Here is a 19,387-nt window from a genome sequence, read left to right on the forward strand (position 1 = left end):
TTGTTTTATCTGATGAAAATTCTACATTCTACGACATAGGACGTTCAAGCTTTTTCACTATAAAAGACTGCCTCCAGGAATTCAAATAAAATGAATACTCTCGGAAGATGTACTATGTATATCTTCTGAATTGAATGCCTTCTACTGCATACCCTCTTTGAGAAGTTAAGAAGGTTTCCCTAAAATTTTAATATTAACGTGTTTATTCTTGGGTATCACCCATGGAGTTACCTAATTAAGACAGTTAATGTCTTTCTCATATAATTCTATAAAAAATGAACGATATTAATTGTTCTCTTTTATAACCTGAAAAAGGTTAGCACCACCTTAAATGCATATTACTAAGTGAAAACAGTCAATCTTAAAAGCCTACATATTGTCTGACTCCAGCTATATAATATTCTGGAAAAGGCAAAACAGTGGATATTGTAAAATGGTCGTTGGTTATCCAGAGATGGTAGAAAGGAAGGGAGGAACAAGGGGGGATTTTTAGAGCTGTAAAACTCTTCTTCATGGCTCTGTAATGGTGGATACATGCCATGGCACAGACTGAATGTTTACATCCCCCCCAAATTTCGTATGTTGAGACATAATTCCCAATGTGATGACATTTGGAGGTGGGGTTTTGGGAGCTGATTAGGTCATGAGAGTGGAGCCCTCATGAATGCAATTAGTGCTCTTATTAAAACTGGCTCTTGCCCTTTCCACTTTGTGAGGACCCAGCAAGAAGGCACTGTTTAGGAAATAGTTTTGCACCAGACACCAAATCTGCCAGCATATTCGTCTTGGACTTTCTAGCCTCCGAAACTATGAGAAAGAAATATTTGTTGTTTGTAGGCATCCAAGTCTATGATATTCCATTACAGCATTCTGAACAGATTAAGACATGCCATTATACATTTGTCAAAACTCACAGAAATTGTAATACCAAGAGTGAATGCTAATGTAAACTATGGGCTTTGGGTGACAGGGATGTGTCAATGTTGATTAGTCAGCTGTAACAAACATAACATTATGGTGCTGGAAGGTTGATTATGGGGGAGGCAGGTATACCCAAACTCTCTGTAATTTACACCTAATTTTGCTGTGAACTGAAAACTGTTTTAAAAAAGAAAATGTGTATGTGTATGAATCTCAGCACCAATATCCCTCAGAATCTACATTCTAGCCCAAGCTCTTCACTAGTGATGGAAAGGGTGGAGGAGAGACACAGGGCAGTGGATGTTGGGTTACCTACAACATGAAGCTGTGATGGAGCTCGCTCTGTCCCCCAACACACAGAGGCTGCAGACTCGAAAGAAAATCAAGAATATATTTTCCGTGCTAGGGAAAATCAAGAGCTGAAGAAGCAGAACATATTAAGAGGCCCCCAAAGAGTTATCATTGTTACTCAGCATCAATATTTGCCACAATGATAGTGAATTCCTTCCTAACTATGAATAGTGATACCACTGCAAGTGTCTGAAATTGCATAAATGAAGAATTTTCTGCTTTCATATAACCTCAAATAATCTAAAACATACATGAATGTGGAAACATATACAAAAATATGAAATGTTAGAGCAGTTGCTGGTCATTTCCTTCTTGTCATGAGGCCTGGAACCCAGAGAGACCCCAGAGGATAAGAGATACATTCCTCTTTTATCATCTCCAGATGGTCCTACACTATATTTCCTGGTCTGACATATCTGTGCTGGTATGGCCTCTTTTATGCGTAATGTTGGGCCAGGTTATGTACTTGACCTAATTTAATGCTATTGTTCACTGATAGCTCTATTCCATATTAACTGAACTTTATTTAATAGTCAAAGAATTTCCCAAATGTTAAACTCTTAACTTCTACTTTAGGGCCAATATTATTAAATGATTCCCCTTTTAATTCCTGCTTCACATTACTTCCAAAATACATTTCCCAAAGGAAGAATCCTGTTCAAAACTGGTTCCCCAATGCCTCACAGGGTGAAGTGCGCTGTCCTTACCAGATTAAGGTCCACTGTCCTGTGGTTATTCAATGACCAAACTCCTGACTCAGCCTCACCTATATTCTCCCAACAAAGCCTAAAATTGCAGAGGAAATCATGACTATTTCAATTATGACTGTATTGTACTCTTTGCCGGCTGGGATGGGGCAGGAAGGAGAACGCTGTTGTCATTCCTGTGAGTGGGAAGGTTTTCACTTACAGATATCATGAGTGGGTGTTTTGGCACCTATGATTACATCTTTGTCTCAGTGTAGAAGGCTTGAGATGGAGAGTGGGAAGCTGTCTCTTCATCACACACCACAAATATACACAATTGAAGGAAATCTAAGAGTCTTAGGCAATCTGTCTGTGAGGGAATATTGCCGAATTTCAAGTACACTTTGGGGACACCTGTTTTACATGTCTCAGGCAGGTCAAAGGAGAGAGTGGCAGGTACTGAGATGGAGATATCGAGGTGGGCAGTAGAGAAGACCACTCAGGAGTTAGACGTGGTGGTCTCTCAGAGCCCTCCCAGGTGTATTGTCTCGACTGCCTCGATGAAAGAGAAACTAGAGAAAGTGGCTGTGATACCTCATAACTTCCAGTTAACAGGGCATTGGCACTAAACACAAAGACAAATACATACAACTATGTTTAACTTAATATTAACTTCTGAGGAATATGAATAAGTAGCTTTACCTAAAGTTTGGAGTGTTCTACATGATTGAATTAGTTTTACTTTTAAAACCACATAATTTTAAGACTAATTTCTGCCTTTCTAATAAAATAATTTAAAATGTACAGCTGTATAGCTGAAACTAACACAATACTGTAAATCAACTATACTCCAATAAAAACTGAAAAAAAAGAAAAATACACTTGAAGTCAAAAAGAACTACTAGAAATAGTAGTTCGTTCATTGCTTAATAATAAACAAAAATTGATTTATTGAGAAGATAAAAAAATGATTAATGTGTGTTGGGTTATCTTGCCCCATATGAAACCCTACATGAGGCATACCCAACTAACATTACCTTAATTACATTGTGATCAGAAAGAGGAGAAAGGGCAAAATGCAAGATCTGGATATTTTAGCACTTGAACTGACCTCTTAATTGATCAATCATCTGCTCCATCAGGCAGAGAAGACCAACCATGGGCCTGTCATTCCTTTAGACCCCTTTTTATCAAAAACTGGTTATTTCTCTAAACTCATGCTTTCTATTTTGACCAAGTTTATATTAGTGAAAATGATAACTCATACATATAAACCTATGTATTTACTCTTTGTTAAGCCAAGAAACTTGTTTTTTGTTTTCTATTTCCCCATTTCCAACTATTTCCACAAAGAGTAACTGGTCTTTTCTGGGTAAAATGTTCTCATATGCCAATAAGATGCTATCAGAAAAACTGGTCATTCTGTTGAAGTCACTTGTTTTCAATGAAAAAAAAAAACTTTTCTTAAAACAGATTTTTTTAGTGAAGCAGTGTCACTTTCTTATTTTATTTCTTAGGCAACAAACAAACAAGGTTGTTTTCATAAAGTCTGAATGTTTTCCAGATAACAACATATGTGTTCCAGGGAATCAGGAAACCCATAATAGAAGTAGACTTTAATAGCCCAAGAGAACAAAACAGGCCCAGATTGACCTTGGCTATTGAAAAACTCCCAGAATCCCTCAGACACACTTGGTCTGGTAAAACACTGGCCTGCTGAATATTTCCAAGTAAAAAGAAAAGAGTCAGCAAAGGTTATGATAATTTTCAAAAATGACTATACGGTAGAGAAATGACTAACTCACCATACCATATTTTATTTTAAATATACATATATATTTATATACTATGGATACATAAATATATATGATTATGTGGTAAACATCATTGTTCATATAAAAGCATTCACCTTTAAGACAGTGTTGGGACAGTGAACTGTGGTTTATCTTCACATTCAATATGAGGAACTTGTCAAACCCAGGCTAATGGAGTATGGTTCCTACTGGGACTGATTTGTCCATGGTTGTCATTTAGATTTCTTCCCCCTAATTCAATAAAATTCCTTCCAGCCTGAAGATCAGCAGGAAACCCAATAAGAACCACCTCACAGTATAACAGACAAGCTCCACCAAATGTAGTTAAGAGGGAATCTAGATCTTACTCTCATAAGCCTGTTTGGTATTAGCTTTTAATGCCATTTTCCAGTTCTTGTGTTTTTTCCTTCTAATCTAATGTCCCTTCCAGGAATAAAGGAGAATTATCCCATCATTTGACAAACTGGGAGGACTTCACGACCTGCAATAATAGATTTAAAACCTAATAATATTCTATAAGCCGATAAGCGAATCAGGATTGACTGATAATCATTTTCGTTCAGCTTTTTGTACATTCATCACTATTTGTTTAAAAATTAGGCCCATGAATCACTAACTGAACCAAAATTATAAAAATGACCCATGCATTAAAATCATGTTCTAAATCATTTATCTACAGTGCTATAATATCTCTTCCGATATAAAATGCATAACTACTCTATATCATACACTTATTTCAAATTTATATTTTTATCAATCAACCTAAAGTTAAAGATACTCATACTCACTAAAATTTTCTTTAAAAGACAAGATAATGACAATGGAGATTTTTCAATGGAGAGGAACTGAAAATGACAGAAAACAAGCTACACATATCACAAAATACCATGTAAGATATATTACAGGAGAGCTGCAAACTTAAGGCCTTAACAATCTGGAACAGAGTTTGGTTTCCTGCTGGGAATATTAAGGATAAATTCATGAAGAAGGTGGCTTTTGCTCTGCCCTTGAAAGTGAAAAAGGATTTACACAAGAGGAGATAAAGGGCAGGGCATCTCCAGCCTGAGAGCAGTAAGATTAAAGTCAATGAGATGAGAGGACAGAATATGGGACATGACTAGAGAAAGGCAAGAGGTCCTATTTTAAGGGATCATTTCATAACCAGAATCAGAGAGATAAGACAGGAGCTGCGACAAAGGATAAGAAACATATTCAGTAGGCAATTGAGAGCCTCTAAGCATTTTTCTTCTTTATAACTCGTATGAATTTATGTATTTTGATTAGTCTCAGTTTTATTTCATCTCTCACCATTGGAGTATAGATAGAAAATTTATTGTTTCTGGTCAGCTTTGTAAATTGGTCCAAATGGTTGCAGAATATTCAAGCTCGATTATGATTTTTTAAAAAAGAAGAGGAATGGTCGTCAGCCAGAGGTGGCTGATGTGGAAATTAGAAATGAAAGTGTAACTTACAAGACTCTGAAGTGTAGACATATGATTTGGGCTTGGTCAACAGTATGCTTCCAACCAGCTCCTTTAATTTTGAGGGAGTGACAAAGTGACGATTAGAGATTACTCATAATGGTGGCAGGAAAGTAGATAGCCCAGCTCTGAAGGAAGTATTCATAGGCAGTGGACTTAGGTAGTTTCAACCTCTGGTTTACTCAGTCTTACTCACTTCCCACTTATTTTTCTGTCTTAGATTCTTAGTTTTACATTTAATTTTTGGAGCAATCCAATATTCTTTCAATAAACTTATTTTCTGCCTTTAAGTTAGCCCGAGTCAGGTTCTGTTGCTTGCAATAAAAAATTCTTTTTGTTATCGTGGTGAATAAGAAAAATGCAAGGTCTACTATTCTGGAACTTACACTATAGTAGGGGCTAGAAGATTAAGTCGGTAGTTCCGTGTGTGTGTAAATTAGATAAATCAGTTATGCAGCCGTAACAGGGATTCCGATGAGTAATAAGAAGGCCTTGAAGTAGAGTTTGAGCTGTAAAATGGAACTGAGGGGGAAAAAAGAAGGCAGAATCTCTGGTTTCAAAGTGGATATTGAGAAAAAGATAAAGGCACTAAAAAATTGATGACATCTCTTTATTGTTCATAACCAAGAGGTTTTTGAGCCTTTTTAAAAAAATATCAACTCATACAAATGGTACAAATATCCTTATTATGAGATGTTTTCATTAGCAAACTCTTCATCCATTATGAGAAGTAAATGTGCTCATTCTTTGCCCTGGACCACAGCCATAGTTTTCACTCCTCTGTCCAGCTGGGAGGAAGGGAGCATCATTAACCCTGAGGTTCCTTCCTCTGACATGTGTGTATGGCAGCCTGTTGTACTGCTTCACCAAAGCTGACTGTGTGCTTTTCTTCTCAAATACACCTTCAGTGAGGTCATACTGGCAACCTGAAATTAACCATGCTGGGGTATTTAACCAAGGAAATAGGGAAATGCTACACATCAGGGATTTTTTTCCCCCCTTGAGAGCTAGTCTACCAACACACCACTGAATATTTCTCATGAATATTCATTGATAGGGCTTCCCTGGTGGCGCAGTGGTTAAGAATCCGCCTGCCAATGCAGGGGACACGGGTTCGAGCCCTGGTCCAGGAATATCCCATGTGCCACGGAGCAACTAAGCCTGTGTGCCACAACTACTGAGCCTGCGCTCTACAGCCCGTGTGCCACAACTACTGAAGCCTGCGCACTTAGAGCCCATGCTCCGCAACAAGAGAAGCCACCGCAATGAGAAGCCCGAACACCGCAAAGAAGAGTAGCCCCCGCTCACCGCAACCAGAGAAAGCCCGCGCACAGCAACAAAGACCCAACACAGCCAAAAATAAATAAATAAATAAATAAATTTATTTAAAAAAAAATCTATTCATTGATGGCTCTATAAGTTACTTCCATATACTTGATACTGCCTTCAAGTCAAATGAAATCATCTTAGAACTATAGTTTTAGAGCTGAGAGAGTTTCAAATGCACTTTATAATATTTTAAGCTTCCACGTATGCATCATTATCCCAATATGTCCTTAGTTTGTAAATTCCTGGAGAGTTGGCGATAATATTATAGGCACATATGTCCTTCCGATCTAAATCCAGGGCAGCACACAGTAGATTCTCAGCTTTGACTAAATGAAGGGCAGACTTACTCAAGTTCACAAATAGAGAAAGCAGCAAGAAGTCTTCTGTGTCTTCCTGCAATGACATTTCTGCCATAACCCTAGATCCCTTTGAACTCCCTCCTCATTCTCTCTGGACTCTCTTCTTTTCTATGTCATTCTCTATGCCTTCCTTCTGCCTTCCTGATCCTCTTTTACAAACCAAGTCCTGTGTGATCATAAGACGGTAGACCTGAAAGGGACTTAAGAGATTGTCTATATCATTTCCCTGATGACAAAACATGGTCTAAGGAGTTTAAATTAGTTTCTTAAAATTATACAAGAATTTAGTGATACAGTCATGATTTAGACTCATGTCTCCAAATTTTTAGTATAGTTGTCATCTGTCTATCACTCAGTATAGCCACACAGAATCTACTGGATTCTCTCTGTGTCTCTCTTTGTCTCTGTCTCTGTCTCTCTTACCTCCCAAACACGGGTTTGAAGATAAGACTGGAGGCAGAGTTCATTGGTGGTAGTGAAAGGAGGTACCATATGTTGATAAATTCAGTTGATGACTTTTACTTATTCATCTACTCATTTGACATATTTCTTTATTCATAGGACATGTTTATTGAGTATCTCCTATATAACAGGACTCTTCTAGGCATGTAGAATACATCACTGAAGATGATATAAATGATGAAGATGAGGAAAACAGACAAATGTCTCCATCTTTAAATAATTTGCATTCAAGAGAATATATCTGTCCTGGAAATGCTCCAGAATAATACTTGCTGCTCAAATTCAGAGATGTGAAACAAGAATGAAAATCTCTATTCCAGAATGATGTGAGAGCCACTGTCGTTTAGCAGTGATAATATAAACAAGGAGAACTTGTGGCTGCTTATTCCCCTTGAATGCCTTATGAATTTCATTATTTGTTTGGCACCTTGCTAGTTGCTGTCATTTTATATTTACCAAGTCAATTTAAAAAAGGATGCCCTAGGATAATATTTCTTTTCTTTGGAATTACATTCACTTCCTGAAGATCATTTTCTTTCAATTTAACAAAAAAATCTAGTTGGAAAGTTTGTTCATAAAGTTAATTCCTAAAACTGGAGTTTTCTTAGATTTAAAATCCATAGCGGCGTCCCTTGTTATTTACTGTGTATTTAAATAATGGAGCATCAGACTCAGTGCATTTCAATTAGGAATGTTAATTAGTAGAAGACAATATGTTGCAGAATTATTCTTAGGTTTTTTTTGACTGAAGTAGTTAATGCTTCACAAAACAGAAGTAAAGTCATGGATGTAGAAAACAAACTTATGGTTACCAGGGGATAAGTGGGGGGAGGGATAAATTGGGAGACTGGGATTGACATATACACACTACTATATATAAAATAGATAATGAATAAGAACCTGCTGTATAGCACAGGGAACTCTACTCAATACTCTATAATGGTCTGTGTGGGAAGAGAATCTAAAAAAAGAAGAGTGGATATATGTATATGTATAACTGATTCACTTTGCTGTACACCTGAAGCTAACACAACACTGTTAATCAACTATACTCCAATAAAAATTAAAAAAAAAAAAAGTTACTGCAACTCTTTTCAGGAAAGGCACATTTCCTAAATCTTGATAATTATTTCATGGATAAGAAAAATGGGGTCAAATGGCTAGTAAGTGTTTTAATGACAATTTGAACCCAGTTCTTGGTTATAAAGTAGACATCAGTGTTCCCAGTTGTATTAGTTTCCTAGGGCTGCCATAACAAAGTACCACAAACTGGATGGCTTAAAATGATAGACATTTATTCTCTCACAGTTGCATAGGCCAGAAGTCTGAAATTCAAGGTGCTGACAGAGACACACTATCTCTGAAGGCTCTAGGGGAGAACCCAGTCCATTCCTTTCTCTTAGCTTCTGGTTTTCCTGGCCATCCTTGTCATGCCTTTACTCAGAGATGCATCAATTCAATCTCTGCCTCCTTCATCACATGATGTTCTTCCTGTGTGTCTGTTGCTGTGTCCCTTCTCCTCTCCTTAGAATGACACCAGTCATATTATATTAAGGGCCAACCCTACTCCAGTATGACCTCATCTTAACTCGCATCTTAATTACATCTGCAAAGACCTTACATCCAAATAAGCTCACATTTTGAGGACCTGGGAAGGCCATGGATTTGGAGGAGGACACTATTCAACCCAGAACACCAAAATAATCTGCTTCCTACCTATCATTCCCCTTCCAGCTGTGTCTACTGGTATTTGCCCCCTTATTAGACTCCTGAAAAAAATTCTGTAGATATGCACCATACCTTCAAGTATGCTACATTTCCTCACTCACTCTTACTTCAAATACTGTACAATGTCTTGTATAGTTTTAAAGGCAGCAATGTCCTACCAGCCCTGTAAAATGTTTCTTCACCAGGGAGAAAAACGTGTTCCTTCTTGTTTCAAATTATAGAACAAAAATAGAAAACACCTTCCACCCTTGGAAACTCACATGGTTAAAAAAACCAGACTCTATGCAAATAAATGCATTTCTCTACTGACTCAGAATTGCTGGAGATGCTTTATTGCATCAAGGATGTATCCATTTAGAAAATGTTTCCCTGGGAAGCCTGAAGTAATTAAAGGAAGGATAGAGAAGTAATAACGCAGAAACTAAAGATCTGTGGGGTAGGGGAGGGGTCGCCATTATAGGGCAATCTTCTAAATGGAAAGAAAACTACAGGTAACTTATGGCGACAAATGCTGTATTTCTACATCCCTTCATATTATGGGAGAATGTATGTTATTGGGGATGTGTGGGGAGAATGGTCAAAACAACCAAAAAACCTAATATGAGGTTGAAATGAAGTTGAGAGTTTTTAATCTTAGGATGCTGTTTTTAATCTTAGGATGTTAATCTGGACATCAGAAAATGTAATATGCTAAATGTAAAAATCTGGATGTCTTATTATAGATTTGGATAATATTATCTAAGTCAATTTAGCTTGCTTAGTTCATTTGAATCGAGACTGAGCTAATTAAGGAAAGATGGAAGCAGCAAGTATTCAATAGTTTTGATGGTAGAGTATTTTTCACATTCTCTGAGAGCTGAATGAAGAAGGACACACATAGATGAATACTGGAAACATTTATCTAATCTTTCTCTTGCTTTGTTCAACAAATATTCATTGTAGAAGGCCCTGTACCATCTGAATTTTCACATTTTTTTACAACTATATTCCATTGGAAAACTGTGTCCGATCCTGGGCATTTTCATTCAATAAAAATAGAATATTTGGAGGGAACTTCATTGAAATTTGATCAGTTTTAAATTTTATGTGATAATAATGCTTCCTTTATACAGCATTACTAGGAAATGAAGTTTTCCCTGCTAAGTGCTAACACTTAAAAGACCATTTTTACCAAACGTTTCTGAGGCATAAATATATAATTGCTATTTTTTTCTTCTTAAAAAACCTTTAAAAATTCCGTGTGAGGAGAGTGACATCAGAAAGATGGTAGAATAGGAGGTCCCTAGCTCATATCCCTCCAACCCCAAACAACAAACTAGCAGTCATCCATGGACAAAAGTGCCTTCGTGGGAGCTTTAGGATCCTGGCAGGAGTTGTGAAACTCTGGTGAAGCCCAAGACCAAGGAGAACTGCTTTGAGAAGGGAGGCCCATGCTCTGGTGGCAGGTTCACTGAAAGTGGTCCTGGATACAGACCAAAAGTAGCCCCATTTCCCAGTGGACTCAGCTACAGCCATGCTTGGCCACAGTTCTACAACCAGCCCAACCTGCCAAGAGATGTGGGAGGAACCATGCCTGTCTGTGCCCCATTAAGAGGCCGGCTGACCTTGGACTTGACTGCAGATCCTGCAGCAGTCCTATGACCCAGTTCCAGCCCTGCTCTACTGCATTCCAGGAGTTAGTCTTGCCTACACACATTTGTGCCCCTGGAAGCAGGCCCGCTGACGTCAGTCCTGGCTGTGGACCCTGGAGCTGTCCTGTGACTCAGGTCCAACCCTGTTCTGCCACGGTTCAGTTCCTGCTCACTCAGGAACCAGGAGGAGCACAGTGTGTGCTCCCAGTAACAGGCCTGCTGGCTTCAATCTGACTATGGTCCCTGAGGCAGCCTAGTGACCTGGCTTGAATCCTGCATCATGTGATTTCCAGAGAACAAGAGAGAAAGAGAAAAAGGCAGAAAGTTTACCTAGAGAAATAATGACCAAAAACGTGCTAAATCTTGGAAAGGATATAGAAATCCAGACTCATGAAGCTCAAAAGTGCCCAAACAGGATCAACTCAAAGAAGTCTAGCCAGATACACATTATAATTAAATCATTAAGAGTCAAAGAAAAGAAAGAATTTTGAAAGCAGCAAGAGCAAAGTAACTTGCCACATACAAAAGAACCTCCATAAGGCTATCAGCAGATTTCTCAGCAGGATTTTTCAAGGGTTTTTTCCTGAGACGAATGGTGACAAAAATAATTTGGTTGCAGATACAGGCACATTTGCAGGAGGGAAAGAGAAAATTAAGGAAGTTCGTTATAAATGGGCTCTATTTTCTGTTCAAAGGATATAAGAACATTGGCAGAGTGAAGAAAGTTCAAGGAAGAGATGAGGATTTGAGGATTGTTGTAGAAAAGTAGTGCCAGGCAATGGTCCTAAACGTGCATCTAGGACTGTTGAGAGTCCAGCTAAAGTGGTAAGTTGAAATTTTTAGTGGTCCCAATGAGTATGACCAGTAGCAGTTTGGAAAATGCAAATGGCTATGGCTACTGTAAGTCAATTTCAAAGACTGATAAACCCATTATGACAGAACATGAGCTAGATACTTGTATCTATTCTACAGGAATGGTCTGATAAATAAATGTGTTAATACTTGCAAAGTATTTAGCAGAGTTCCTGGCACATAATTAGGACCCAAATTTATGTTAAAATGAAAAAAAATAGGACAGAATTCAAAGTGCTTGATAAAGAATGGAATTGAGGTGTTAGATCATTAAATCTGAGACCATTAGGGGAAAAGTATAAAGAGGTCGTTTTATGGAAAAAAACAGGAAACATTGCAAATCTAGAGTTGTATTTTTTCTTATTACTTACGTTGGAAAACAGGTTTAGGAGGAGTAATCAAAAAGTAGAAGACATAATAATTAGATTATATTTTTCAACCGTAAATTTTCAGAGGGGATGATAAAGTTCATAATATAACTATGGGAGTTGGTTAATGAGGAAAAATATTTATGAAAGTGACTAGAATTTAAGAGGTCAATGTTTCACACAGTTTGATTCACCTGGAGGTTGAGATTGCCCAGGATTTAGAATCCAGTGGAAAACCATGAGAAAAAGAAGAACCCAGATGTGTGGCTTTAAAAGAGAAGAAAATTTTGAATAAAGGCTGTAAGAACAGAATTTTGAAAGAGGCATGGAGTAGTCTGAAAGGCAATGACCCTACTCTCTAATGTTGATAATGTGAAGAATTTATAAGAGAACAAATAGCCACTAAAGTGGAAGCATCTTAAACATTAGAAATTCAGATTTCAGTTAAGGGGATGATTTCTAAGAAAAGGAGTTACTGACAAGATTTTTTTTTTTTTTTCTTTATGCAATAGAATAAGAGTTCTAGATTGTAGTGTAGAAACAGAAGGGAAATGGCCCAGGGAAAGGGAAAAGCTAATATGGATGGAAAAGACAGTCTGGAAGATGACAGGTGAACAGAGGAATCTTTACCTCGTGCAGTTGCTGCGAACCTTTGGAAATAAAGAAAGTAGACAATAAAGCTATATTGATGGAACTAAATTTTCTCTGGGTTTCTTAAAGAATTCTAGTCAAAGCTATTTTGTTGCCTAGAGGATATGAAAATTTCATGATAAAGTTTCATGGGGAGATAAACTTTACCTCCTACAGTATATACTGTTCTTTCTACAATGTATGAGTAGGACTGGACGTGAAAAGAAATGCAATGCCTCAGAAATTCCCCATTCTTCTATATTCAGATATTTAAAACAATCCTTGCACATCCCATTTTCTGAAGGGATGGCTTACCTCCAAATATACATTCTGGGGTAAAGGAGATGTCATCAAGGGCAATAAAGATGTTCTCTTTTCCGCTCAGATCAGCTTCAAATGCCACCTTAAATGGACTGTTACTGGAGAGAGGTACATGTCCATACATCCAACCGGTTCTTTTACTGCCAATCACTGACCACACCAGGATGTTTAGTCCAGATTCCTCTACAGTATACACCTAAAAATGGGGAAGAAAAAGAAACAAACAGAGAAAGATCAACTCTTCATTGTTTGGATGTTAGAGGCATATGGGCATCCAGGTTGTTGATGAAAGAATGGAATCTAGCAATGCAACAGCTCAATAATAATACTTTTAATCATCCTTGATGTACAATCTGTTCTGTAACATTGTGGGCAAGATCCAGCTTATACTCAGGCAAGTTGTGGTTATAAAGTGAGACTATGGATGTTATATTTCCTTTGGTGACTTAGACCTTTGTTTAGTTTTGACATATCGATTTCTGTGTACCAAATTAGACATGGCCCCAAACTGTAACTATTTCAAGTATCTAAAAAGCTGGTGGAGGTGTACAACTAGAATTTTTCACCACTTAAAAAAACTTCATCCATCTCGACTAAGGTGTGTTACTGTAGAAAATCCTCATAGTAAATGAATATGAGAGTAAACAAGTCATTTCAGAAAGCAATCTGTGGAAAATATTTAACATTTTGACAGACAGAAAAAATCTACGTGAATTAACTAACGTCAATATTCAGGACTTTTTAAAGTATAAGGACTAACAGATTCAAAAGGAAGAGAAATAGAAAGAGAGCTTGTTTTGAAACCAACCACCGTGACAAGTTCTGATCTTTTTTTAAACAATAAAAACAATTCAGAACAAAACAAAACAGACATTTCCTAGTGCTCTTCAAAAAAAATCTATTTAAACAACAAAAAATAAAGTTGAAAAGATACTTTCCTACATTTTTTTGCACCAAAATTTTATGACTACCATTTCCTTAGTTGCTATACATATGTATAATATATACATATATATTATACATATATAATGTAGTTTTAAGGTACTTCAGCAATCACTTATACAATCCTTTCTTTTACATGGGAAAATTAAGACTCAGAGTAAAGAAAACTCATGGATGGTAATATAAAATAAGCTAAGATTCAATATGAAAGGAATTTGGGTCAGTTGACTGTTTCCCGTCTCACACATAAGCAAACACTCACTCCAAAGAGTCTTCAGTTCCAAGATTTAGTGAATACTTAGTTTTCAAATTCATACAAATCTTCCCCATTTTTTAAAAGTTAAAAATAAATATGTATGAAGCTTCTGACTGACCTTGATAACAGGACAACTCTACAAAATCAAACTAAATTGAGCCCTCCTTTTGCATAAATCCTGGATTACATCACAGAGATTTAAAAAGAAATAGCTTTATTTTATTTATTTTATAACTCTTTTTCTGGGAAAATCATTTCAGAAAACCAAATTTCATGAAAATATAACACAACCTTTTCTGGTTTTATCCAAAACTCTAGCATACGTGTGTTTTATTTATTAATGTATCATTTTTATTGTTTTAACACTTCATTTTATTCTCTGCTTTCAGTCTTTTTAATCTTCAATCGATCCTACATGCTCTTGACAAATTCCCTTTCCTTCCATTCTCCTTTTACTCTACTTCTCAAAACCCCACCATGACATCTCCTGGCCATCTCTCTTGTACCCTCTCATCATGAGCATTAACTCTCCAATATATGTCAACCTATTTTTATCCCATTATTTCATCCTACTACAGTCCAAATTAATTATGGTCGAGTTTACTAACTCACTACTTAATTTCAACAAAACTTTTTGACAAGCTCATTAGTTGTTTCAATAGTAATATATATTTATGGAACCATCAGTGTATTAAATTGAACAACTGCATGTCATGTAAAGTGATTTTTGTAGCCACAATGGCCAATGGAAAAACTAGAAGAATCATTTATGGACTCCTTTTAATGCTGGACTTTATTCATGGCCAATGGGACACCCACTAAAGACTAAAATTATGGTATGTATTTTTTGCCTTTCAACAGAAATAATACTCACTGTCCCCTGAGATTTTTTTTGTGTGTATGTGTATGATAATGCTCAGCAAAGTATTTATTTTAAAAAAACTTTTAAACAACTATCACTTTGAAAAATTAAAGTGGCTAATATCTTCAAAACTAATTAATTCTAAGTTCGTTTGTTTCTAATTTTGTACTTTATTACACAGATTTTACTGAAAAGCAATTCATGTTGCAATAATAACATTATTTGAAATAGCTTTCTAAAAATCAACTGCTAGATAAATAATCTGGTTACTTCTATTTTGATAGTCTACATTTTGGTTGAACACTCACCATTAATATAATAATTGTTAACATTATATACTTAAAACAACCATTGTTATCCTGATTTTTATTATAAAAGCAAAATGTATTCAAAGAATATATAAAGATATAATGAAGTTTATATATTGATATTATAATCAAGTTTATATTATATTCAAAGGTGATATTATAATCCAAGCTTATAATGTAGGGTAGGAAAAACTTAAAGAGAACTTGCTAAATCAAAAACATAGTCAGAATAAAATAATATTATACCATTTAAATACAAATATTATAATATTAACCAGTTAAATTTATGTCAAGGATTTGAGAAGCAACTCCTCAGCATTTATTTAGAATGAACATTCCTCTGGAGGAAAACACTCAGCAACAGGTAATAGAAAATATGGGAGATGATGATTAAATTCCAGAAGAGTATGACTCTTAGAGACCAGCTTCCTCAACAATATCCATGTATCTAGGTTGTCCAGGTAAAGAATTAAAAGAACTCAACCAGTAGCTTTTCCTAAAGTTCCTCTCCTTCAACTAGTCAGTCTCCAGGTTCCTGAAACATTGAAGGCAGGTCCCAGTGCTGATTTAGAGACTCTGAATGGACACTTTTGGATAATGGAAACATTTATCCATTTCATCACATACTTAGCTCACTAAAGTTAGGGTGTAAAATGCATCAGTGAGAGGAAACCTTGGCTTTACTTGGCCCTCAGTTACTCTCAGCTGTTCTGCTAGGTGTCTGCTCTTTAATCACTACTGATAGGCCAAAGCAATGAACTGAACTGTGCTTAATCCTTAGCAGTGCACAATTTCTCATGGTTTCATTTGAAAACACTCAAATTTTATGAGAGGAAAGAAAATAATCAAAAGTAATGAAAAGGGAAATTTCCCTCAAAAGGGAGGTTATAGGCTTTACATTCATTTAATAAAGGATAGAAATAACAATAATATTGCCCATATTAATAAAATTTAGAACATTCACATATGTTATGTTACATGAACACTACCACATGTGTAGATGTAGGGTAAGACTATTAACTTCCCTTTACAGATCTGGGGTTAGAAATGTAGAGAGAGGTTAAACAACTCATTACATGTGTACAGCACAGACCTCTAGTCTCCAGGACAGCCATGTAAGGAGCTTGGAAATTGTTACTCTAGTCCTCACGACAAGAGAAAAGCTGAATAAACTGAAAATCAACAACTCTTCTTAAATTCTTCAGTGAATTGAGGTCACAGAGCAATCATAACTGCTGCCTCCAAAATTGGAGGGAGAGACAGGTAGATGCTGAGATCACAACTTACTAAAGCAGAAACCAAGGGACAGAAACCCCTGTGGGGACCAGTAATGAGGTCAAAAAGCCTAAACTGTAGTTGATGAATTGCTGGAGACTCACTGTGGACAAGTTTGAAAGTTAAAAAATCTTGGGTGGCAGGGGGCAGTGGGGAGGATCGCCAAACTTTTGTGAGTTAGACCTCCAGGAGTCCTATCAGGTCCTCACAGGGAAAAATCACAGAAAAATTTCCCTCAATTTTTTGGCAGGAGGAGGGGAAAATATACCCAGAAATATACTTAGAGCATTCTGTTCTTCTCAGCAAGGCTTATCCTCAAGACAAATTATTTAAAAAGAGCTTAACTGACTAGGTTCATTGGAGCCTAACTGAATTGGGGAAAAGAAAATACCCAACTCCAGTCCCTGGTAGTTTTCCATGCAGGGGGAAATTACCAATTCAGCTCCCTCTAGTCTTCCTGTATTACCTAAGGAGAGAAAAAAGCAAAAATCTGAGGGGAAATTATAAAGAATAAAACCCAGGGGTAGTAAAGGACTCACTAAAAGACTGAGACCTAATCGTAGCCCTACAGAGAGCTTTCTCTCACCCCACAACTTACCAACATATACGTAGGGCTTCTATGTAATAATAGGGGGATTCAACTTAAAGAACAGTACATTGTAGACCTTATTTAGGAAGAAATCTCTCTGGAAACCCAAAGACAGCAGAGGAGACAAAAACAAGGACAAGAGGGAAAATTAGAGCCCTGATCCTACGGTTAGAGCAAACAGCAAACACAGCTTAACCTCTAGCCAGATGAACACAAAACCTCACTCTAAAGGCCTAATTTTTACCCAGTACATCATGTCAGGCTGTCAAGGCACAGACTAAGCATCAGAACCAGATTTAGGTATGGTGGAGATGTTGAAATTATCAGACAGGAAATTTAATACAAGCATGATTAATAAGCTAAGGGCCCTAATGGAAAAAGTGGACAACATGGAAGAACAGATGGACAATGTAAGCAGAGAACTGGAAACTCTAAGAAAGAATCAAAAGGAAATGCTAGAAATTAAAAAAAAAAAACACTCTAACAGAAATGAAGCATGCTTCTGATAGGCTCATCAACAGACTGGACACAGCAGAGGAAAGAATCAGTGAGCTTGAAAATACATCAATAGACAATTCCAAATCTGAAATGCAAAAAACAAACAAACAAAAGAATGGAACAGACTATCCAAGAATTGTTGAATGGTTATAAAAGGTATAACATGCATAATGTGAATACCAGTAGGAGAAGAAAGAAAGAACAGAAAAAATATTTAAAGTGATAATAAATGATATTTTCCCAAACTTAATGATAGACAACAAACCACGGGTCCTGGAAGATCTGAGAACATCAACACGATAAATACCAGCACTAGAATTTATCTACACTGAGGCACATGATATTCAAACTGCAGAGAATCAAAGGTTAGAGAAAATCTATCTAATGAAAGAAGCCAGAGGGAGAAAACAACTTATAGAGCAGCAAGGATAAGAATTACATCAGACTTCTCTTCAGAAACCATGCCAACAAGAAGACAGTGAAACAAAATATTTAGAGTGATGAAAGAAAAACTCCAACCTGGAATTCCACATCCAGTGAAATTATCCTTCAAAATAAAGGAGAAAGAAAGATTTTCTCAGACAAATAAAAATTGAGGAAATTTTTTGCTAGTAGATCTGCCTTGCAAGTAAAGTTAAAAGAAGTTCCTTAGAGAAAAGGAAAATGATATGGTCAGAAAATCAGATTACATAAAAAAAAAAGAAAAGTGTTAGAGAAGGAATAAATAAAGGTAAATAAAATATTTTACTTTTCTTATTATTAATTGATGTAACAGATAATAGTTTAGTCAAAATAATAATAACAAGAATGTATTCAGTGATTTTAGCTTTTGGGCAAGTGAAATGTATGGCAGCACATTATGAGAAGGGAGGGAGGAATTGAGAATACTGTGTACTTGCACTACTCATTAAGTGGTATAATGTTATTTGAAAGTGGACTTGGATTATTAGTAAATGCATGTTGCAAACTCATGGGCAAACAACAAAAAAAGGTTTAAAAAGAAGACATGCTAAGAGAAGAGAAAAAAGGACTCATAAAAAATGCTCATTTAAAACAAAGGAGGCAAAAAAGAGTATAAGACACGTGCACACAAAAAGAACAAAGTTAACAAATGTAAAACAGTAACAGATATGCTAGGTATTGACTCAACTATCAATAATCACTTTAAATGTCAGTTTTCTAAATATACCAATTAAAAGACAGAGATTGTCAGAGTGGATTAAAAAGCAAGACTCAACTATGTATTGTCTGTAAGAAACTTAAGTTAAATATAAAGACACAGGTAGATTAGAAGTAACGGGATGGAGAAAGATATACCATGCTAATACTAATGAACAGAAAGCTGGAAAAGCTATATTAATTTTGGGCAAAACAGACCTCAGAGAAAGAAAACTATTATGGATGAAGAGGGCATTACACAATGAGAAAGTGGTCAGTTCTCTAAGAAGACAACAATCCCGAATGTGTATGCACCCAACAACAGAACATCAAATACCTGAGAAAGTACAACTTGAAAAGTGGTACAACTGCAAGGAGAAGTAGACGAATCCACTCTTACAGTTGAAGACTTCAACATCCCTCTATAAGTAACTGACAGAGCGGGAGGCATTAAATCAGTAAGGACATAGTTGAACTGAATAACATCAATCAACTGGATCTAATTCATTGGTAGACTACGTCATCCAGAAACAGCAGAATACACATTCTTCTCAGACTCATAGGGA

At 36.4% G+C, this 19,387-nt stretch overlaps 1 protein-coding gene across 1 annotated transcript in view; it reads right to left on the reverse strand.

Moving 5' to 3' along the window:
- Positions 1–19,387, reverse strand: part of MALRD1 (MAM and LDL receptor class A domain containing 1) — a 612,855-nt gene that overhangs the window by 108,355 nt on the left and 485,113 nt on the right. Inside the window, exon 33 of the mRNA XM_036841268.1 lies at positions 12,928–13,129. Coding sequence (XP_036697163.1) covers positions 12,928–13,129 — 202 coding nt within the window. The remainder of the gene's footprint in view (positions 1–12,927; positions 13,130–19,387) is intronic.

The sequence above is a fragment of the Balaenoptera musculus genome, chromosome 2 (genome assembly GCF_009873245.2).
Source record: "Balaenoptera musculus isolate JJ_BM4_2016_0621 chromosome 2, mBalMus1.pri.v3, whole genome shotgun sequence".
In the NCBI taxonomy this organism is placed as follows: domain Eukaryota; kingdom Metazoa; phylum Chordata; class Mammalia; order Artiodactyla; family Balaenopteridae; genus Balaenoptera; species Balaenoptera musculus.